This window comes from Neophocaena asiaeorientalis, unplaced genomic scaffold (assembly GCF_003031525.2).
Source record: "Neophocaena asiaeorientalis asiaeorientalis breed wild unplaced genomic scaffold, Neophocaena_asiaeorientalis_V1.1 scaffold477, whole genome shotgun sequence".
Classification (NCBI taxonomy): Eukaryota; Metazoa; Chordata; class Mammalia; order Artiodactyla; family Phocoenidae; genus Neophocaena; species Neophocaena asiaeorientalis.
Genome location: NW_020172630.1, coordinates 903,861 through 928,574, shown reverse-complemented (window position 1 = coordinate 928,574; position 24,714 = coordinate 903,861). Strand labels below are relative to the sequence as shown.

Here is a 24,714-nt window from a genome sequence, read left to right as displayed (position 1 = left end):
AAGGCTGGATAACTTAAGACTCTGACTTTTCTAATATAAATTTAAAACTTTGCTAACATATTTTCATTATAATAATATGATTTAGAATTAGTTTACTTGCTTTTAAAGATTACATTAATAATAACGGTGAAAAATAATGTAATTGGCTTTTAATTTTGTGTGTGTGTAGAAGACGGAAGGTTATTTTAACAATCAGCTGTTGATAACGACCAGATTGGTATCAGTTGCCAGCGAACAAGGCAAAGCATATGCACAAAATACTCATGATTATTTGATAATAAATCATTTTAATGATCATACTCAAAATTATGAAATGAGGATGGCACTGATGTGGAAAATAACAAAGGCGCAGGCTCCCCAGATCTGTTATCCATATGTGCCTGGCTTCTCGAGTTTCCAGAGTCATCACTTTAATGCAAATATTTCCTCTGTATTGCCCAGTCTAGCAAATAAAGCCAGTTGATCTGGTCAAGTTCATATAGATGTATTACTCAAATTTCTTATAAATATGTATTACTTTAAATGTTCTGTTTTTGAAAATGATTGACCGTTTGAAACTCAGGTTTTCTTGGTTTCCAACCTAAATGCTCAACAATAATGGAAAGATTAGTTAATTTATGATATGTTCATTAGCAAACTATCAATGTAGCCATTGTATATAAACATTTGTGAAGAAGGAACTTGAAACTGAGGAGAAGGACATACCTGTACTAGATCTGTCTACTAGGTGGAAAAGCCTTTAATAGAAATTAAGCTATCAGGGATTTAAGGAGAAGAATTTGCAATCTGAGTTTAAGACTTAAGAGGAGAAACTAGTTCACAGGGTCTGGAACATGGCTATGGGAAGTGGATGTCATCGTGACTGGGAAAGGCAGGCAATAGTGAGAGCAGGTAATTGAGTGTGTTGTATATGTGAATTTAGAAAGCCTTGAGATACGGCAGGAGTTGTGGTGAAGAATAAGACCTTTAGCTTGGTGCCAAAACGCTTAGAGCATGTTATTGGAGTAGGTCAGGGGAGGCGAGGAGGGGAAAGGAGAGTGTACCTAGAGACCTGAGGACGGGTGACAACACCAAAGGGAGAGAGAGTGATAAATGTGAAAAGCTTGAGAGTAAACAGTGAGGTTTTTTGTTCTTTGGGTTTTTGTCGTGGTAGTTGTTGTTGCTTCTAAAGGAGTACTTCCTACTGGTTTGAAATGGTTTGAAAGTATCCACTGGAGCCCAGAGAATGCCAGCAGCTTCTTCCAGTTGCTGGTGCTTAGACTGGGGGAGAAAAGATGGTTTCTCCTATAAATGCTTGTGAGAACAGCAGGACACAGAGGATTTGGACAGCTAGAAAAGGATGATAAGACGTTTTAGGCAAGGCGAGTAGTAGGAGCACGGACGTGAAGAAGAAAAGATAATAATTTGATCAGATTGAGGTTTAAAGGAGCAGCGTGGTGGGAGATGATCGGAGAACAAAATTGGGACCTGGTGCAGTGAGCTTTGAATATCACTTGACCTCTAAGAGAGTGGTTCTAGCCTATCCCCACCCCTGCCCCTGCACTGTAATTCACCTGGTAGAAAAAACGGAAACTCACACACAAGACATGTTCCCATCGATATCACGGTTCAATCCCATTGAATAGCAGCCCTGTCCAAAAGGTCCACATGGATGCTGACCACTGAGAAAATTGATTTTAAAAGGAATACAACTTCCAGAAAAGATTTCAGAAGCCTTCTGAAAATTGAGCTAGGTGACATGACAAGGGCCATATGGCCAACAAGTGGTTTATTTAGTGTTCAAATGCGATTTTCATCCCAGTAATTCTTCCTACTCTATCTTTTCTAAATGCAACATATCAATTCTGTTTATCTTTCTCTCCCTCTTTTCTTTCTCCCCCTCCCTCTCTTTTCCCCTTCCTTCATTTAGTCAACAAATAGTTGGGAAACATCTATAATTGAACATCATGTTTTCATTACATTGAAACTATCATCTTTTATGCTTGATTTTCACCCCAGATCTTTAGTCTTCCTCTTTAAAATAGACTTGGTACCTTAATGATAAAATAGGAAATTAATATATAGTAAGGAAAATTTGGGGATTTTTCTCTGCAGATGAATTACAATCGTCTGTCATTCTTGGATATGTTATCAATATTTAGTAGCTGTGATATATTTGCTTATCCAACTCCATGGAATGGAAGAAAAAAAAAACTTTTAGGACAGAATCCTGGAAAATAATATTAAGAACAAGGGTTTTAGTATGAATTATAATTTAACTACTCATGTAACCAAAAGAACAAATATTAGTATAACAAATAATCATCATTGTTCAGAATAGTAACATAGAGACAGTATTTTACAAAATCTCAAAGTATCTAATGTGTCTCATAGATAGCTTATGGAAATGCATGATTCACATTCACAAATTATTTTTTAGTGGTTTTAAAAATTGTGGTAAAATATATATAGCATACAATTGATCATTTTGACTATTTTGAACTGTACTGTTCAGTGACATTAAGTACATTCACATTGTTATGCAAGTATCACCACTAACAATCTCCAAAACGTTTCCATCATCTTCAAGGGAAACTCTGTACCCACTAAACACTAGCTCCTCCTTTTCCCCCAGTGCCTGGTAACTACTATTCTACTTTTTGTCTCTGTGAATTCGACTAATCCAGGTACCTCATAGAAGTGGATCATACAATGTTTTCTCAGATGTTTCTGTGGTGCTTTTGGATCTGGGCTATAGAATTGAGCGTCAATGTAACATCTGTCTGTGCCCCACATGAGAACGATAACCTGGAATCAAAGTGCTTTCCCACCTTTTAACTATAAAATTCAAAATTCTTAGGCTCAAACCTATATGTCTTCTTTGTTCAGAATAAAATTTAACCTCTTATACCGTTTGGAATTTTACTTATACTTAAATCACATACTTTTAGCCGCAAAATGTGTAACAGTGATAATCCCTTTCCTAATGACCATCAGCTATGTCCCAAGCACCTTAAATACCTGATCTCATTTTATTCTTCACAAGAACTCCATGGAGTATGTGATGTCCCATTTTGTAAGGCTAGACGTCAAGACTGGGAGACTTCAAGTAACTTGTTCAAGCCGCACAGCTGGTAAGAGCAACGTCAGGACCTGAACTCAGGTCTGTGGCTTGAAAGCTCGCTAATGCTCACTGCTGCTGACTGAACAGCAATATGAAAAAAGATAAGAAACAATATCTTTTTCTGAACCCAACTTTCTCAAATATATAATTTCCAATATGTTTCTTCTGTGTAAAAATATTTACTGGTTATATTTGCCTTGAAGAAGTACTCTAAGTAAATATTTTAAGTTGACCTCAAACACCAAGAATTATGCCTTGCTTGCCATAATGAAGAAAGAGAATTTAAAATGAAGTAACATCATTGTGTTCATTTGTAAATAACACATTGCAGCCAACTGTTTACTAACTGCTCAGACTGTTGATAACTAATCTAGCCCTGCTGCTCTCCACAGACAATTTGCTGTGGATCAGATCAGGCAATTCAAACAATACTAATTACAGTGAAACCCTTTTATATGAATTCCTGTTTGTTGCAGGGAGGAAGAAAACCCCTATATAAAAGGCTAAGGCACTTATCTCTGATTTTTGCCGAAACACAACACCTATTACCTAAGTTCAAGTTTATATTAGTCTGATGAGTTTTGACTGAATAAAATGGATAAAGGTGTATTTTGTGTGGAAAAAATATGTATTTCAATGTTTATTGTACTGTCATGAATTATGTCATGAATTATGTTAATTGCGTCTTTTTAATTGAAAGAGCAGATGTGGAAGTTTTATTTAAAGCAATATTTTCACTGAAATAAGCTATGTTGCTAAATGATTATTTGCTGTCACAGAGATGCGTGCATTAAAAGACAAATGTGTCTCTACTAGAAAGAAGCCAAGTCTTTAGGAAGTCTTCATTATGTCAGGGGATTTGCTGTAACATGATATCATTGTATTTATGATTTTATGGTGTTAAAATGAATATTAAATGAAACAAAATTCCCAAGGATTACTCAGGAGGCAGCTAAGTACGTAACATTTCGTACAGATGGTTGGAAGGCACAATTTTGCTCCATCACTGCATCCATATCCTTGAACGATTTCGACTGAAGACAGCATTTCTTTGAATTTTTCATTAAACCAGACGTCTTGAAATATGAATTCCTTTTATGTTTCTGTGAGTTTTGGCTAAAAGAACCCCAGTGAATAAATCATACAATACTACGTGTCACCAGCACTTGTGAATATTTCTGCTTTGTTATTCTATTCTCAGTAGAGCACCATTGATTATCAAACTCAGCGGAGAGCATTTTATGGTCATATATCTCCATTAGCTCCTAGTTTGACTACCATAGATTTTTCTGGTTAAGCCTGCATTATGTATTAGGAAGCCTATCTCTTCAATACAAAGTTTGATTTCATTTTTCTAAGCATAGAACTCTTATTATGTATAAAGATTCTTATCTTTTATATGTAAAAATAGGCTGCACTGTCTTTGTGTAAAACTAAAATATATGCCATCTTTTTTTTTTCTCGATTCACAGTTAGCATATTACACTATGAAGATGAATCTCTACAATGCAATGGCTGTCAGGGTAAATATTTCTTCACTTGTTAAACAAATGAAAAGTCAATTGTGCCCTGAATTCGCTTTTAATAAAATGAGCAAACCAGTATAATGCAAATTTGATTGATATGCTAATGGAAAGAGAGAAAAGAGTACATAGTTAAAAAGTTAGTTGTACTAAATAGTTTTGGCAGTGTTAAAAATTAGAGTAAAATGTAAAACATGTAATTATCAATGCTTATGTTTTAGAATGTTAAATATCTCTGAGCCATGACTAGAGAAAGACTAAATATTAATGAAGCAATGTATTAGTTTCCATATGTCATATAAAATATTGTGATAAATAGATGAGCATGGTTCTGGAAGATTCCTGCCCAATACAAATCAATTAGAAATTATTCATATGATTTCACAGTAATAAAGTCAGTTTCCAGCTTAGAAGTTTTATTTCTATCATTTCTGTGTTCACTTTTATGTGTTATTTGCCTAATAGGAAGCTGAATTTAGCGATTATGAGGCTTCCTTGGTTTCTGCTGAGATTTGGGGAAGAGCCACGACAAAAGTATAATTTCTTTAGTATCAGACAATATGATTTTAGCTTAATTGTGAAGCTATTATAAATGGGGAAATTACTTAAGTGAATTTCATTAACGTCCTTAAAACCTGTGTTTTAATGTTACCCTATTATATTCTCTCTCACTAATCTATTAATTCTTGCTTCTGCTAATAACGAATTTTATTTTGGGTGAAGAAAGATAGTAAAATACCTTCTGAAAGTCCTGTGTTGAACTAAGGCAAGTTGAATTAACGTTATTTTGCTGACTTACACTGCTTTGGGAAGGGACCTTCCTATGCAGATGTGAGTGTGTTGGAGCCCAGCCCAGGGCAGATCTCTAGTATCTGTCCACCTCTCGGTGGTTCTGTAGTGTAAGGGGAAAAAAGAAGAGGAAGAAGTAGATCTTTTTTGCTTCTTTTCCAGAGGCAGATACTCCAGATGCACTGGTCTATATTTACCTTTCTTAGAATTCCAGTAATATAAGAAAATAATGTGGCTTTCCTCTTTTAACGGGAATGCTTGAGTCTGGGAATTTAGGAGATTCTGATTCTCTGTGCAGCTCTGCCAAAGATTTAACCTCTGAGCCTAAAACAGTGTTAGATATTTTTCTTTTCTGCATGCCCTTTGTCAGATACGTCTGCAAAGTAAAAAACAAGAGATGACGGAGGGCCTAAAGCAGTTGATGGAGGGAGGCTTAGACGTTCCCATAGATCACTGTAGGTCACCAAGGGAGACAGAGGCACAGGAGCCAGGGTTAGAAAAATGCATTTTCTTGTTTATTATTTAGCCCCCAATTTTGTATTGAATTCTGATCTGGCTTGAATCATTAAGATTCCTTTTACCTTGACCGGGCATATCTAAGAAACTCATATCAAACCAAGCCATTGAGAAGGCAGTGTTTTTGACTTATTCTAACATCATACTAAAAGCTACATTTCCTAACGTTACTGAACCAAACTTGGGTCCTCTTGCCCATACACAGTAAAGCCAATCTACTGACACCGGGTTGTGGTGAAGGAAAGTGGAGCATTTATTTCAGGCACCAAGCAAGGGTTTCCGGTAGCTAGTGCTTAAAAGGCCCGAACTCCCTGAAGGCTTTCAGGGAAAGGTTTTTAAAGACAGGGTGAGGGAGGGGCATTGTGGGGTGTGTGATCAGCTAGTAAACATTCTTCCGATTGGTTGGTGGTGAGGTCATCAGGAGTCAACATCATCAACCTTCCGGTTCCAACCGGCCTGGGGTCTCCGTGCTTGCAGGCAACATACAGTTAACTTCTTCTGCTTGGTGGTGGTTTCAGTATCTGCAAAACAGCTCAAAGCATACGGCTCAGAATATTATCTATAGTCCTTGAGGAGGAACTAAAGGTCCTTAACTTTGTTTAATGGCTAAACTATTATTATTTTGTCTTGCTTGACTGTTTTCCTTTCTTTCTGCATTTTCTCATTTCTCTGATTAAATTTACTCTTTGGAACTTGGGGAAGGCCTAGGAGGCTAAAACTTCTCTACAGACAAGAGGCAGATGGAGGACGCGGGGTGTGGGTCAGTTCTGGGAAGGCCCCATAGGGTCCTGCTCGGTCACACCTAATAGTATTGCCCAGGGTTACCTCATCTTTGCTTAAAATCAGCGGACAATGTTGAACTCTCCCTAAGACCTGTGATCCTAGAAAACAGCATAGTTTAAACCCCTCCCCCCCAACTCTTTTGTGTTTTGGAAACAGCTTACTGCAAAGAAACCCACCCTTCCCCATATGACTTAGCTGTGGATGGCCCCTTGTTTACCTATGACAAGGCCAGACACAGTCCCCCAAATTCCCATTTTTTTAACCTCACAAATGATTAGCTGAACTGCTTGTCTCCATTGGTCAACTGGAAAAAACATGTTTATTAACCAAACTGTGCTTAAGCTTCTCTCCTTCCCCTAGGTCCCTGAACTTTAGCCAGCATACGGCATCTCCTTAGTACCTCCTCTTGAGAATGGGCTTCAGGGTAAAAGCATTCTCAGATCTCCTATATGATTATGCCACCCTTTTATCCCACTTCCCCACATCAGGTTCTTTCCAGCCTTGTTCACACCTTCCTATTAAAAGGAAAACTCTTTTTGCCTAAGTTTCGCCATGTTTGCAAATCTTATGGTCAAAGATTTTCCTTATCGCAATAGTCTACCTCCATCGCTGCAGGAATCACTCACCCGCTCTTTCTTGCAGTAATTCTTTCAAATCAAGTCTCTCCTTGTTAGGTCCAGATTTGTTTTCTTTCCTTTTATTATTATTTTTTAAATTTATTTATTTATTTATTTATGGCTGTATTGGGCCTTTGTTGCTGCGCGTGGGCTTTCTCTAGTTGCGGCGAGCGGGACTACTCCTTGTTGCGGTGCACGGGCTTCTCATTGCAGTGGCTTCTCTTGTAGCGGAGCACGGGCTTTAGTAGCTGTGGCACGCGGGCTCAGTAGTTGTGGCTTGTGGGCTCTAGAGCGCAGGCTCACTAGTTGTGGCGCACGGGCTTAGTTGCTCCACGGCATGTGGAATCTTCCTGGACCAGGGCTGGAACCTGTGTCCCCTGCATTGGCAGGCAGATTCTTAACCACTGTGCCACCAGGGAAGCCCCATATTTGCTTTTTATTTGACACATTCCAGAAGAGAACAGTAGAGGTGGGAATGCAGTGGTCATTAAAGCAAAGGGAAGGAAGACTTGAGCATTACATAGAGGTTGAAATGATCCGCTAAAGACACTCAGGAGTTTTTGCGAGGCTCTGTGGAGATGTAAATACTACTGTGGGAAATTTATAATAGAAACCCTTCTCTACAAAGATGTTCAAAGACTTCCTTCAGAGGTTTGGATGAGTTAATTTGGTAACTTGGTAATGAGGAATCAGGAATGAGGCTTGCTGGCACAGAGGCTGATGCGATTACCTAACAAAGATTAATTTTTAGCATTGAGTGATCACATGACTGGAACTGAACTTATTTGTAATGGACTTGGACAAATCTATTTGTAAGTGGATTTTTTTGCAATCTGAAAATTTGTCTCTGCGGGAATGAGAGGCTGAAGAGACCAATGTGTGGTCCACATACCTTCATGGCATACACATCTGAAGATTACAACCCCAGCTTGATACCAGCAGCTGAAGTTTTACTTCTACTAGCCACAACTCTGCCTTTTCAGTTTTTAAGCTATGAAGTAACTTTGCTCAAAAGAGCTTAACTTTGCTCAAAAGAGCTTAACTTTGCTCAAAAGAGCTACCCTTTAAGTGATTAAAATGTGGGTGGCAGTGAGTGTACAGGTGGAAGAATTTCTAGGAGATAACTACCAGAAATCTATATGGCCACTAATATTCAGACAGATATATTTTTATATATGCACCTAAATCATACAGGAGAAAATAAAAAACTTTTGTCTTACTCTGCCTCATATACTGAGTCAATTGCAAATTATGTATTTGACTATTGACTCCTAGCATGACAAGTTATATTCAATTGTCAAAGAGGCTAGTGGAGCATTTCTGAAAAGAGAAGGAATTTAAAATTTTCATTTGTAGCTACATTCCTAAATAGATGTCACTTTTTGTATAATGAAGAATAAATTATATGTATGTGATTATTTAATGTCATAGATATTCATATCTTGATTTGCTGCCTTTATTTTTTAAAAGGTCACCTTTTCTCTAAAGATTTTACCATCCCCCTACCTGTGTAGAATTGATCACTCTCCTTTTTTTAATGTCCCTATTTTACCATCAACATACTTCTGTTGTAGAACCTGTAACAATTTATTACCCTTACTAATTTACATGCCTGTGTCCACCCTCCCCCACACCCCAAACACTGTAAGTCTCTTGGGGCCCGGATCCTATCTTCTTAGTCTTTGTATCTACAGTTCCTGCTGGCTTGTACTAGGTTGTTAAATAAATGTCCCTGAATAAATCAATGAACATTGGCTCATGCTTTTTTAAACAAGGAGTAAAAAAGTTGTTTGTTTAGGTCCCTTGGCGGCCTTGATGGAAATTATTTAAGCCTTTGCTGGTAGATCTTTAAGGCTTTTTTGAGTGCCCGACTAGGCTAGGTGGTGTGGATAAACTGGACATGGGAAGGTAATATTTGGTCAGTGCAGTTCATATGTGAATGGAAGACCTCATGAGCTTTGTGACGTTGCCAAAACGTTATACCAGGTACAAGCTTGAAGGAGGCTTGCGATGATATCAGCTGCTGTCAGAACCCACAGTGTGCCTGTACAAAACCCCTGCAACTGAGTTGCAGCTAGGCCAGTGACAGTCAATTAATACAGCAATAAATTGCTCAGTAAACTTTTATCTTAGCTCCTGGGGCCCTGTTCCTCCCGTTTCTCCGTGTGACAGACACATTATTGCCTTTTTGGTCTTTAATTTGAATTTACTCCAGGTTAGGTTCTGCTTTTCCTCCAGCATCTTGGCTGCTGCTCTGTGGATCTCGTTTAAATTTGACCCCCAGTTTTTTTTTGCAGTTCTCACTCTTTGAACAGCTTTTAGTATCTTATACAAATGTCATGAGTTGATTCATCTACTCAACTTCTTTCTCTCCCTGTTCCATCTAGATGTACGATTGTGTATCTTTTTACAGCCTGGCGCAGAACTGACCCTCCATCTCTGATGCTACTGAGCATCTACTTAAGCACTTGGGTGTCACTTCAGACCCTCCAAACACAGGGCTTGGAGAATCAGTTTTCTAATACTATAAAGACGAAACGCAAAATTACTTTATGTGTAGAAAGCCCATTTATAAATATCCACAGGTAGCAAAAAAAAAGTGCAGTTTAGTGGAATTATTTCATCCATCCTAAGGTCTTTTACTTGTTCCTTTTCTCCAGTACTTGGATTCATGGTTCTCGACATTTAGGATTTTTTTTTCGTTATGGCTTTTGTTTACTGGCTGACCACATCCAGGATGAAGCCTATTGTATGGAGTGGCACATGTCTTATATCTAATTCTTCCATTTCTAGGGATACGTCCATTCAGCCTCAGCTGTGTCTTTGAGGCCCCCATTTCCCCAATAGAATGGTTCCAGATTCTCATATTTACTACCCAAGCCTGAATGGATATAGCTGGTAGATACCTGAGTATACCTTAGTCAAACCAACCGCCAGTGAGAGCTATATGTCTCTGAGGCATATATGCAAGAACAAGATTGCAATACCACGTAACTCCAAATCTTGGTAAGTCAGGAACATTGGTAAATAATAATGACAACAGTTAGCAATTGCATAGCAGTTACCACTCTCCAGGCACCATTCTAAGTATTTTAAATATTTTAACTATTGTCTGACATGAGCAACTCTCTGAGGTAGGTATCATAATGATTCCAATTTGAAAGATGAGAAAATGGAATCGCAGAAAGGTATCTTGCCCAAGGTCACATAGCTAGTAAGTGACAGTGTTAGGAATTGAACCCAAGAGGTCTGGTACCCACATTCCTGTTATTTCTGGTCACGTATAGACTTGCCTTTACTTCTAGTCTTCTTCTCCTTTCTTCAGAAATCTGGATGAGAGCAACTATGTGAACCCTCGACTGAGCTGTTAGGGAAATTTTATTGCTTTACACTCTGGTTTTCTTGGTTGCCTGACCCCATGACCCGGGTAATTCATGAGCGTTCTTACTGGTAGTACATTTCACTCAGGGAATTCTAGATTTAGTAATAATCCGTTGAAAACCAAATTGAGACATCCCAATTCAGTGTCACGTGCTTTCCCTTGTAGGCAGAATTGGATGGGGCTTAGGATGGAAAACGTCACCTTATAAATGAATGTTTGAGCTGTGGTCTTCACATATCGCTATTGTTAGCATCCAGATTTGTCATCTATCATAACCTCAGGTAAAACACCGTTCTTGCTACAATTTTAAATGGATTTTTGTACAGGATGTAGCAAACGATGAAAGAGAATCTGTCATTTCTTTCCTGCATGGAGTATAAGGTGCAGATCACATAGATTTTTGTGATCCAAAAATTTGAATTTGGTTGTATTTGAACCTCCGCCGTACCTGTTTTGGACCCTGAAAAATTAGTAGAAAGAAAAGAGGACTTTAACTTTGTTAAAAGTTTAGAAGCCCCACCAAATAGTTACTAGGACTGCTGTTTTTCAACTGCGGATCTCTCCCTTTATAAATTAACTCTTAGAATATACTGGTCTTCAATAAAGTTAACCTAATGAGGATATATAATCTGGCACAGACTTTGGAAGTTAACAAAGGTAAACTCTCTAAGCATTACTGATTCCTTGCAATTCCTTTGAAAAGCCTCCTTTGGGTCATCTCACACATCTAGAATCCTAACTGGAACAATGTCCTATGAATGCAGATTTCAAGAAGTGCTAACGTGTAGTATCTTGGAGATCTCTCTTGAAAAATATGTTCCAACAGACTTTTTCCTTTCATTTTCAAAGATCTATGAGGAATGAAAAGTGGTAATAATCTGAAACTTAGAGAGTTTTAAAGAACTGCAGATGTAATTAATTGTTTAAGGTAGAATTTCTTTTACCCTGGAAACCTTGTCCATGTTATTGATCAATCACATGTACTTTCTCAATGGTATTCATGGGTGTCTCAACTGATCCTTTATTGTTGCAGTTATTTTAAATGATTTAACTTGAAATTAGTGCCCTAAGACATTTTAGTTCAGATAGAAATCCTCACTTAAAGGAAAAAAAGGACTATAATAACAAGAGGACCACTAGAGTAACGTATAAACATATATATATATATATATATATATATATATATATATATAACATATATAACATATATAGGTATGTTTTTGACATGATAATGTAGTGGCATTGAGAATGAAAACTTTGATATTACTAGTTTTAAACACCCTATCTTTGAAAATTTAGTAAACCCACTTTTCTGTGCTCACTGCATAGTCTTCTAGAATGTTGAACATTCTAATAAGTAAAAGTATAATTATGATGTGTCCTATTTATATGCTCTCATATACATTTAGAGCATTAGTCCTGGGAAGGGTATCATCAGTGAATTTGTCTTTCATGTTTTAATTTTAATTTTAGGTGCCAAAACATTTTTTCTCTCTTTTGATAACATTAAGATTACTATGAATTTTGAGGAATAATAATAAACCCAATGGAGAGAAAATCTTTTCTATGAACAGATGGCTTTTGATATATCAAGGTTTTGCCATTTATTTTAGTGCTTAAAATAAACATTATTTATAAGACCACTTACATTTTGATGTTACTTAATGAGGAATATGCATCATTGATTTGACTAGCTTAAGAGGTCATTTAGAACTTGCCCGTTAACAAGCTGTAATCTGCTGAGCACGCAATGACTTTGTTTAAAATTATCTATTCAGAGCTGATCAATGACAATAATTGTTTTATACCAATCACTTCTGAAAGTTGCTAATTACTTTGAAGGACATGAATACTAGCCCGTTTTTGGAAGTCGTAACCCACTCACCTTGAAGTTATCAAAAGTCATTTTGTTATCAGAAGTCATTTTGCCTCTTGAAAGTACTTTGTTTTAAAAAAAAATTAAGTTTATTCACTAGTACTGGGATATCAACAGGAAACAGGCAAAATTTAAGATGTCGTTTGTTCCTATAACAGGAAGTATGGTAGAATCTCAGCTATTTGTATCTTATATCAATTAGGTACTGGTTAAACTGGGCTCCCTATAATGTAAGAAAATCGTGTGTTTTATATTAAAGAGCATTGCACACACTCTTTCTCTTTATACAGTACATCCCTCAGATGTTTTAGTGGGAAAAGCCTGGGCTTTGGAATAAGACAGAGCCGGGTTTGTGTCCTGGCTCTGTCATTTACTCTTTTACTTGTATTGCTGTGACCTTAATCAAGTTATTAACCTCAGTTTCTTCATTGTTAACATGGAGATCATGCCCTCTTCACAAAGTTACCATGAGGATTAAAGCAGTTAGCCTAATACCCGGCACATTCATGGAGTTCAGTAAATTTTAGATTCTTTACTTCACTGGATGGCGGCATCTTCACCCACTCACACGCCCAGCTTCTTCCAGCTGTTTTCACTCACTCCCCTCTAACAAAGGCATTGAAACGTTGATTATTATACTTCAGTGTGGATGAGTTTTAATTTGTTATCTTAACCATCCCTTAACCTGTTATGAGCTTTAATACCCAGTTGTGAATACCAGGATTTGTCTTGGAAAGGAATTGTAGCATGCTTTGGGGTAGATGTTTAAGGAGTTGGTGCATTAGAAGACTGTCTGAGAGCTTAATGGTGGACTCTGAGGGTGTGGTTAGTGCTGTTTCTTTAGTTGCTCAGTGTGGAGTGGGAAGGAGCCCATGCCATTGGCCTCTGTTAGTTCCCTTCCTACTGGCACAGATTTTTCAGCCAGTTTCAGAGTTTGCCCTTTCAACTTCTTTTCTCCAAGTGGGCATCTCCACTACTCTGCCATGACCTAATCATAAACCACCATCCTCCGTCTTTCCTTCTCAGTACTTCAGCATGCATCTTTTACGTTTTCTGGCACATTTAATCTTATTTTATTTAAAATTCAGTGGTGTTTTCATGTAATAGGTAGTCCATCCCTTAACAGTATTTGATATTCTAATATTTTCCCATGCTTCCTGAGTCACTTCTATTGCCGATGATGGATTTTCTATCAGTAGTTTTGTTTACAACTGTTCCTGTCTTTAATACAATTAATACTGTATACGCAATAAAAGTAAGCTGAAATTCATGTGAAGCCACCCAACCAGCTGTATGACCCAAGGCATTTATTTAAGCTCTCTAAGTGTCAATTTCCTCTTTTATCAAAGAAGGCTAATAATAACCTCTACTTCAGAATGATACTGTAATGATTAAATTAAATAAGCCAGGAAAATAGTCATTATTCACATGTATAATTTATATATATATATATATGTACATAGTACAATTGGTTATTCTTTTTCATTAGGAAAATGGTTTTTGTATCAATTCCTCCTCTCTCTTTGCCAGCCATAATACAGTTTTGGTCAAATTAGAGGGAGGTAGTTTCTAAACTGAGTATAGAACTTTAGAAAAATTAATTTTTCTTTATTTAAATAATTAAGCTCTAAATTAAGATCATTTGAAAAATATTTAGAAAGACACATTCTATAACATCGTTACACTAGCTTGTTATTCTACTTAGTTTTACTTTGCAGAATTAATTTCTCTGATTTAATTTTTCTTATAATAAGAACAGTAAAATAAGTGGTTTTGCATAACTTCAGTTATTTTAGTCATTCTCATATTGGGAGGTTGACTGAAACATTTCTTCAAAGTCTTCACATTTAATATTTTAGATTGTAAAATACCTTTTAAATGGCCATATTTTACAACAGAGAAAAATAAGGGCTCATAATTCAAGTAAAATATTTTTCCTGTTTATTCTTATAGATCCAGCATTCAAGGTTATAAAAATTCTAAACTCAGCATATTTAGTAAAAAAATCATAGGCTTTTGGGATAAAACCCAATGGACTGAGGCTCATTCTCTTATTAATTACCTTTTCCTATGAAAAAATAAATTTTAAAGATGTGTGTTCCTAGCCTAGCTAACTTTGCAAAACATTGGAAGGACTTCATATCCAGAAAAAGAATCGTTCATAGTATGTGAATAATTCATAAATATATGGAAACTGCTGGAAAATTTTAGAGAATGAAGTTAAGTCTTTATACAAGGCTAAGTTAACATTTTTTTCAATTTTTTCTATTTCTTCTTCTTCTACTCCTTTAAAGAAGTTGAGTTTTTTTTGGTTTTCCACAAAATTAGGATCTATACATTATAATTTTTGTTTTGAGTTTTTCTAATAGAGGTTGTATTAGCAAAAATGGACCTTAGAGAGATTGATTCTTCTTATGATTACTGGGGCTTTTAAGGCATCTAGTAGCCCACTTAAGTATGTTTTCTTAGACACCAACACTCCTCTCATCTCAAAAAAGAGAAAAAGATACTTTCAACAGAAATATTTGTTCGTTGAAAATTGCAGTTCATTTTGTTCACAGTTCTATATTGCAATGGTTTAGAGAATGGGCCCCCGAGTTCTAATTTGATTCCTGAATCCATCACTAATAGCTGAGTAATTACGGGAAAATTGAATAACTTCTCTTTTCAGCAGTTTTCTCATCTGTAAATATCTCATAGAAATGTTCTAATGATTAAATGCGTACATACAAACAAAACCCTTAGAATAGTGCCTCACACATAATAAGAGCTCAATAAATGTTACCTACTGTTATTATTAAAGAAGTATTAAAATGTCATGATGAAGGTACAAGACAACATTTTGTTTAAAGATTTTGATAGCACTGAATTTAAAAAGCCCATTAAAGGGAGTTCCTTAGCAGTCCAGTAGTTAGGACTCGGTGGTTTCTCTGCCATGGCCCCGGGTTCAATCCCTGGTCAGGGAACTAAGATCCTGTAAGCCGCATGGTGTGGCCAAAAAAAAAAAGTCCATTAAAAACATTGATTTCAATGAGATGAAATACAATCTTCAAGCCCGTTGGTTATGAAAAACAAAAAATTTGTTTGGTCAGGAAGCAGAAGAGTTAGGAATTGGTAAAGCAAATTTTTGATCTTTCAATAGTTAATTTCACATTTAGTATTTGTAAAACAATGATAAATATTATAAAAAATTATAGTAACCTAGAGTATGTTTTTGTCTTTATAATATTTTATAATAAATCTATGAGTACAACCTATATCTGCAACTGTTATATTAGCGGAAAAGCCTAAGACTTTATTTGGTAGGAGTCATCATCATTACCTTGATTTTGAAGAATTATTAATGTTTTCACTAAAAATGTTCACTGATATTTCATCTTTTTATTTAATTCAATAGATTCAGAGGCGATGGCGAGGCTATAAGATTCGGAAATACTGCTTTAATTATTTTTATTCGAAGGAGTACCTGAAAGCTGTTTCAGAGACCAATGATGCAGTTAGGTGAGTAGTATAATCACTAGCCTACTCGTCACAGTTTTAGAAAGGTTACTCCATAGATGTTGATCATTATCAGACTTAGGAATACTTTCTAAAACTAAGTGATATTTTAGGCAGAAATTTATTGATAAGAGAGATATCTGATTCTCTTTAACAATTTGAGGCTGTTGTATTTTTAAATATCTTGTACTCTTGACTGTAAATTAGATTATTCATGTGTGTAGTAGGCCTACCTTGACACTATGCAAATAGCTTAGTTTCAGTAAAATTGCCTCATTTTGAGATGGATTTATCTGTAAAAGGATTACATAGATGAAGGCTTAAGTATGACAATCCTCAGAACATGTTCATCGGCAAGAACTTGCCTCTCAAAGAAGAAAACATTATGGAACACATTAAAATGGACTGTTTTACTGTCGGTTTTTATTTCTGTAAACACATAGAAAGATAACACCCGGATTTAGGCCTTAGGGCGATGTCTTCTGTAGATTTAAAGTTATTGCAGCACTATTCATTCAGCTTTACCAAAGCTCTATGTACTAAGTTTTCATATTACTTCAAAAATCGCTAGTCTTGGGCTTCCCTGGTGGCACAGTGGTTGAGGGTCTGCCTACCGATGCAGGGGACACGGGTTCGTGCCCCGGTCCGGGAAGATCCCACATGCCACGGAGTGGCTGGGACCGTGTGCCATGGCCGCTGAGCCTGCGCGTCCGGAGCCTGTGCTCCGCAACGGGAGAGGCCGCAACAATGAGAGGCCCGCGTACCAAAAAAAAAAAAAAGCTAGTCTTCTCCTCTTATAATATTGCCCCATTCCAATAACATATAAGTGACGTATGCTTATAATAGATTTCAATAAAAAGGAAATAGTGACGAATCATAGTTGACATTTACATAATAGTTTTACTTTCAGTTTTCACATACATTATCTCATTTTACTCTTAACGTTTTTTGAACTAGAGAGAACAATCGACATTAAGTCGTTAAGACAAAGGTGTTGTCTGAGACCCTAAAATTATATATATATATATCATAAGAAATGTCTAAAAACTGACTTCCCCACTTTTAACTTTCTCGCATATGTTGTGTGTATAAAAGAGTCTGGTCTTTGGAGATTGAGTATGGGGTATTTGTAAAGTTGATTTCCTTGGAAATGGCAATGAAGATTTGGGGAAGCTGGAATAGGATTTAGTTAATGAGAAAAGTTGGAACACTCAGAAACATGTGGGCCACAGGGGCTGCTATTTACTTTCTTCCTAAGAAATCCAAAGTTCTCTTGATGGGCTGGCTGGCTGTAAATGGCAAGCTTGAGCTTGTCAGGAGGAAAGAGTTAGTGGAAGATGCAAGAGGGAGAATTTGAGTAGGACTGGGCCTAGTGTGAGGCAAGGGAGACTCTTAAGGCACAGAAGTTAAGGAGGCGCTCACTGCCAGGGTCATGCAGCTGCCGACCCTGCACTTTCCCAGCCTTGAGAGTGTATCCTTAAATTTTACATTTTAGAGGCCTCACTTGCTTCATCCAAGTCCTATGCCTGAATAGGAGAAGGTTCTCAAAGAGACAAACACGTGGAAGGTGGTTTTAGAAAGGCCTGTTTCTTCTGTTCAACAGATATTTCCATTTATCCTTGTTTTGTTCCTGATTTTACTGGGAATATGTCTAGCCACTAGAGAGTCTGGTGTATCTGTGCTGACAATTTGGTTTAGCCTGGTATTCTTTACCATATTACAGACTTATTCTTTTTACTTCTACCTCTCTTAGAGGTCATATATTTTTCAGGTGTATATTCTCCATCAGTGATTAATTTCCTAATTGTTTACCCCCTCTTTGTTCTTGTATTTATTCCTAGACTGTAGTTCCTTTGCTATTATTATCATTGTTGTTATTTTTATCTTGGAATGGGGTATTGTAAAACGACAGTGTTGGGGAAGGGCTAGGGCTGTGCTCTGGGGGGTGGTAGGAACATGGTGCATGGAACATGATGGAAGGATTGGCTAGGGATAAATCCAGCAGGGACCATAACATACCAGGGCATTTTAGGCCATATTAAAGCTTGGAATGGACTTCCTTTTTAAGGAGAGCAGCAACATGATTACACCTATGTTTTGGCATGCATGTTCAATTGCATTTTTCATAATAGTTATATTTAAATAGTCTGGTACATTAAAAAAAATATCTATTAGGGTATTAATTTTACTGAAATAAAGTGTTTTCTTCTTTCTCATGGCAGAATATGCAACCGATTTGTTTGGATTGTTTCTTCATGCTTCTTTATCCTATTTTCCATTGAAAATCATTGGAATCAGGACTCTAGTTACCTTTTCCTTCATAACAAATTCCACCCAAAGCAGCTTAAAACAATACACACTTATTATCTCATCATTTTATCTATCAGGAATCTGGGAGGGCTTTGCTCAGTGCCTGGGCCAAGGTCTCTCATGAGGTTGCCATCTGGCTCTCAGCCAGAGCTGCCGTCTCATATGGAGGCTCAACTGGGGGAAGATCCACTTCTAAGCTCACTCACATCGGCCTCAATTCCTCCGGCCATTGGCCACTGGCATACCTCAGTTTCTTGCCACGTGGACCTCTCCATAGGACAGCTTATAACATGGAAATTGGCTTCCTTCAGAGCAACTGAACCAGAGAACAGGAGAAAACATCCAAGATGGAAGCCGTATCCTTTTGGTAACCTAATATCAGAAGTGACATCTTATCACTTTTGCTGTATCCTATTCATTTAAAGCAAGAGACTAGGTTCATCCCACACTCAAAGGGGAGGATCACAGGGGGATGACTTCTGGAGTGGGGATTGTTGGAGGCCACCTTAGAGGATACTTTCCATGTACAGTGACTTGCATATAGTATTTGTTCAATAAGCACGTTGATTTTCAGCATTTGCCTAGGACAAAAGTTACTTTACATTAACTTAAGGCAATTTTTTTTAACATCTTTATTGGAGTATGATTGCTTTACAATGGTGTGTTAGTTTCTGCTGTATAACAAAGTGAATCAGCTATACGTATACTTATATCCCCATATCTCCTCCCTCTTGCGTCTCCCTCCCACCCTCCGTATCCCACCCCTCTAGGTGGTCACTAAGCACCGAGCTGATCTCCCTGTGCTATGCGGCTGCTTCCCACTAGCTATCTGTTTTACATTTGGTAGTATTTATAAGCCCATGCCACTCTCTCACTTCGTCCCAGCTTACCCTTCCCCCTCCCCGTGTCCTCAAAAAAAAAAAAATGGTTCTGAAGAACCTAGGGGCAGGACAGGCATAAAGACGCAGATGTAGAGAAAGGCAATATTTTTATGTGATGTCTTTTCAAGATTATGTTTCAAACTTTAATATTGTATCCAAGCAATTATGATGTATCCTAATTACTTCTACCAACAAGCATTAAAATGTATAGTTTCTGGATTTCAAAGAACATATGAAAGATCTAGTGCATTCCTCTGTCTTTGGACAGGATAAAATCATTTACAGAAAATAAATTAGTAAAATATATTTTATATCAGAATACGTTTTGCACTAGAATTGTGTTGCACAATTCAAGGCCAGACAACACTGGGCTTAACTTTAGCTTATCTGCTCTTTCATTAATAGAAATAGTTTATCTATTTTATAGTTAATAGTAAAATTATATATACACACACACAAGGATATCTTCTTTAACCAAGAGTGGACTTATCACAAAGCTAAATGGAATTGATTGAGTCTGAGTCTGCATTTGGTAGACAAGTTTCTTTGTAATATCTAGCTTGATATGCAAAAATTGCTCCAGGTTATGAATGAGAAAATTATATAATGAAATTTAAAAATAGCTACAGAGTTACAGATTAGTAGCTTAAATAAAACATTATTAGCTTGAAGTGCAGAAAACTGACTTTTTTTTTGGACAGAAATTCAGGCTAAAAGTAATATACTCGGGGCTTCCCTGGTGGCGCAGTGGTTGAGAATCTGCCTGCTAATGCAGGGGACACGGGTTCGAGCCCTGGTCTGGGAGGATCCCACATGCCGCGGAGCAACTAGGCCCGTGAGCCACAACTACTGAGCCTGCGCGTCTGGAGCCTGTGCTCCACAACAAGAGAGGCCGCGATCGTGAGAGGCCCGCGCACCATGATGAAGAGTGGCCCCCGCTTGCCACAACTAGAGAAAGCCCTGGCACAGAAACGAAGATCCAACACAGCAAAAATAAATAAAATAAATTAATAAACTCCTACCCCCAACATCTTCTTTAAAAAAAAAAAAAAGTAATATACTCCCCCAAGTTTAATGCTTCAGTGTAGTTGTTGGTTGCTAGTGGTGCGTAACAATAGGTCTGTTTTGAGTGTAACTTTGTCATTCATCAAAGCAAATTAGTTTTTCAGCATGTTGATTTTGTGTAGCCCTGGTTTGGCTAGAAAGATTCTTATGGGTATAATTCTTTACCTGTCTTTGCATACATCAGCAAAGGTTTTTTTAAAGGATATATTTGTTTATTTTGTTTTTTCTGTAACAGCTTTATTGAGATGTAATTCACATACCATACAGTTTATCCATTTAAAATGTACAATTCTGTGGAGGTTAGCACTGATACATTCACAAAGTTGTACAACCATTGCCACAATCAATTTAAAACAGTTTCATCATCATAAAAAGAAATCCTATACCCTTTCCAGTCACTCCCCCACCCCTACCATTCTTCCCATTCCTGCCCAGTCCTAGGCAACCCCTAATCTACTTTCTGTCTCTGTAGATTTGCCCATTCTGGACGTTGCAAATAAATTGAATCTTATCATATGTGATCTTTTGTGACTGATTTCTTTCCCCTAGCCCGATGTTTTCAAGGTTTCTCCATTTTGTAGCATATATTAGTACTATATTCCTTTTTCCTACCAACTAATATTCCATTTTATGGATACGCCGCATGTTATTTATCCATTTACCAGTTGATGAACATTTGAGTTGTTTCTGCTTTTTGACTATTATGAATGACGGTGCTATGAACACTCATGGACAAGTTTTTGTATGGCCGTATGTTTTTATTTCTCTTGGTTACGTCATGAAAGCTTTAAGCTAACAAATTCAAGAATGAGTGGTCAAGAACACTAACTTTGGACTCAGATCAACGGGGATTAAAATCATGGTTCTGCCACTCTCTAGTTTTGTAACCTTGAAATAGTTACTTAATCTTTCAGAAATTAGGGTTCTTCATCTGTACACTTTGGAGCAGCAGTATTTACTTTGCAGAATTTTTGTGAGACATGCAGTATAGGAAACATTGAGCATATAATTGACATTCTTCAAATAGCAGCTATTATTATCAAGGACAAGATAGAGAAAAAGGGAGCCAATATTTGTAAATATATACCTCCCTATGATATTACAGAATTAACATTCAATTTTATATGAGGCTATTTTTAATTCAAAGTAAGCAAACAGATATAAAATTTCATGAATTAGGTTGTATATATATATGTTTTTAGTTTATAGAAACATTAATCGCCAAGTACAATATAAGTCGTCAGTATTTTGTGACATTAAACCCTGTTTAAAAACTGTCTTTCAGAGAGCTCGAAGGAAAAGCAAAGAATAGAACATAGTACAAAAGTTGGGAAAGAGACAATCAATGAAAATTAGAGTTTTCTTTTTTAATTTAGAATTCTTTTACCATTTTATGGTAAAGAAGAATATATATCAACATAACACATGCATATTGTTAAATATATTACCTATTAACAAATGTTTTATATTAGATAAAAGAATCGCCTTACCACATTATTTTACCCAGTCCCTAATGGTTATCACTTTCTTCTCTTAGCTATTTCTTTTTCTTTTATTTTTTTATAAATTTATTTATTTTTGGCTGTATTGGGCCTTCATTGCTGCGTGTGGGCTTTCTCTAGTTGTGGCGAGCGGGGGCTACTCTTCGTTGCGGTGCACGGGCTTCTCATTGTGGTGACTTATACTCTTGTTGCAGAGCACGGGCTCTAGGCTCATGGGCTTCAGTAGTTGAGGCATGTGAGCTCAGTAGTTGTGGCTCACGGGCTGTAGAATGCAGGCTCAGTAGTTGTGATGCACAGGCTTAGTTGCTTTGCAGCATGTGGGATTTTCCCGGACCAGGGCTCGAACCCGTGTCCTCTGCATTGGCAGGCAGATTCTTAACCACTGCGCCACCAGGGAAGTCCTGCTATTTCTTCTTGTACTCACTGAATGTTTCTAAACTATATGCTGATCTGATATTGCCTGATTTTACACCTCAGATCTTTTAAATTAGTTGTATGTAATATGGTAGAGGAGGATTTAACTCTCTTACACTTCTCACCTCCACTTGCTCTTTTTAGATGAATCTATATCAGTATTTACATTTTTGTGATTATGGAAGTAGGGTCCTTTACAAAAGCAGTTAATGTAGGATGAGTATATTTACTTTATTCCTTTTTTGGTTAATTTCTATCTTCCTTATTTTTTCCTCTTATATGCAAATTATATATGCCATTAATTATTTTCCAGTTATTCTATCTTAGTAGGAAATCCAATTAAGTCCCCCCTTTCCTCTGGAGCATGCCCTGTTTGGCCTCCCCTTCGTCCTGCTCCAAACAAACTGAATTTTCTCTAGACACAATAAAGATGTCTTCTTGAGAAGACATTTCTTAACTTCCTTTCTCCTGGGCTGGACTCACTATTCTGTGGATCTGTGTTACCTTTTCACGATTTATTTCCTTGTTTTTCCTGGAGCAACTGCTATAATAATGATCATGGAAGGCAATTTTTGGAGTCTTTGCTTATTTTAAATGTCTTATTCTATCCTGAAATTTGATTAGTAGCTTGGCTGCATGTAACATTCTAGGTTGCAAATTATTTTTCCTTAGAATTTTGAAGGAGTTGCTCCCTTATTTTTAACATTCAAAATTGCTAAATACTCACTATTCCGTTTCTCCTCTCTTTGAAAGTGATCTATTTTTTTCCTTTTTCAATGTGTGTTAATTCAAGTTCACCAAGAAACAGATGCTAAAAAAAAAAAAAAAGAAACAGATGCTAAGATGGAATTAGATGTGCAAGAAGTTTATTGGGGGGAAGAAGCAGGACGAAGTGGGGAAAACCTTCAGTCTGTAGCACAAGTCTGACACCTATGAAGAGAGAGAAGGAAGAAAAACTGGGGAAAGACTGGGATTGCAGCACATTTTCAAGAAAGGCTGATGGCTTGTCCTCAAGCCAAAGTTACCCTTTGGAGGAGTCTGCTGTCTTGCCAGAATGATCCTGCCTTAGTACCCCACCATTCTCAGTCGTTGGCTGGAAGTGACCTGGAGAAGGTGTGACCTTGGTATGAACATGTTGGAGGATCCAGTGGTACATCTGTAGGTCATTAAAGGATGTTTTGAATTTTTTTCCTGACGTTTTTGAAATTTCTCAATTTTATGACTTCTGTGACTTTTATTTGCTTCCATTGTTCTGAGCATCAGTGGATACTTTAGTTCTCCAGTATTTTCTTATATTATTTCTGTGATAATTTCCTTGTTTCTATTTTCTTTCTCAGCGGCCATGGCTCACGGGCCCAGCCGCTCTGTGGCATGTGGGATCCTCCTGGACCAGGGCACGAACCCGTGTCCCCTGCATCAGCAGGCGGACTCTTAACCACTGCGCCACCAGGGAAGCCCTTTTCTTTGTTCTTTTATTGGCTGGATGATGGACCTCCAGAAGTTATGTGGGGAGTCTCTTATACTTTTCTGCCCCTTTCCTTATCCTGGGCCTTTATCCTCCCATTCTACTTTTGTGAGAGACTTCCTTCCTACCCTTCTACTGAAATTTTTATTTTAGCAATAATTTTTAACTTTCATGAAATATTTCTACTCTTTTGATCATTTCTTTTTTGTATCCTTCTGTTCTATTAATAAAATATCTCATATTTCTCAAAATACTGGAGCAGAAAGGGTCTTGGCAGGAAGCAGAATCCACCTCAGGATTTATTCCTCAAATAAAGAGAGTTAAATGAAAGGGTAATTGCAGAGATGTGCACAGGGTTAAGGGCTCAGCAAGAGAGGTTTTGGCATCCAGAGACCAGCAACAGTGCGATGTTGCTATTTCTAGGGTAGAAGAGTTAAGGGGAAGGAATAACCTTAATGGCTATAGTGAGAACCAAGGAGAAGTGAGAGCCCCTGATCCCTGGCTGTGACCTACACTTGTAGAGGCATTCAGTTATTGCCAGAGGTGTGTGGCATCAAAGAAGAGAGAGGAGTGAGGAGGAAATACGCCCAACTTCTTCCTCCTGAATGCTAGTGCTCTGTTAGACTAAACCCAGCTGTAAAACAATTTGTAGGGCTTGATCCCAGTGCAAGTGTGTAGAATGGATTGGAGGTGTGGCAAATGAAAAGTAATCAGCACTGATAATAATTCAAGTTCAGAGGATAACTTTCATGTAGTCTCTGTGATACCGATTTCCTCCAGGGTGGTGTTTTTATTTTTTTTTTTTCAATTGGTTATTATCACCTTCCCTTTTAAGTTGGAGCCTTTCCTCACGCAGCTGGTGATCTTCAGCTGTTTGTTTACACATGCACATGAGGAACTGAAGTGCCAGTTTGGGTGTGTATGTACATAAGCAGGTTTTGTTGATTGGCAGGCTTCGGTTCCTTTTAAAGTGATTGGACAAGGGAGCTG

At 37.3% G+C, this 24,714-nt stretch overlaps 1 protein-coding gene across 1 annotated transcript in view; it reads left to right on the top strand.

Annotated features, from left to right (window-relative positions):
* The window catches only part of SPATA17 (spermatogenesis associated 17), a 184,994-nt gene that overhangs the window by 34,906 nt on the left and 125,374 nt on the right, over positions 1-24,714 (top strand). Inside the window, exons 4-5 of the mRNA XM_024739215.1 lie at positions 4,576-4,626; positions 15,987-16,090. Coding sequence (XP_024594983.1) covers positions 4,576-4,626; positions 15,987-16,090 — 155 coding nt within the window. The remainder of the gene's footprint in view (positions 1-4,575; positions 4,627-15,986; positions 16,091-24,714) is intronic.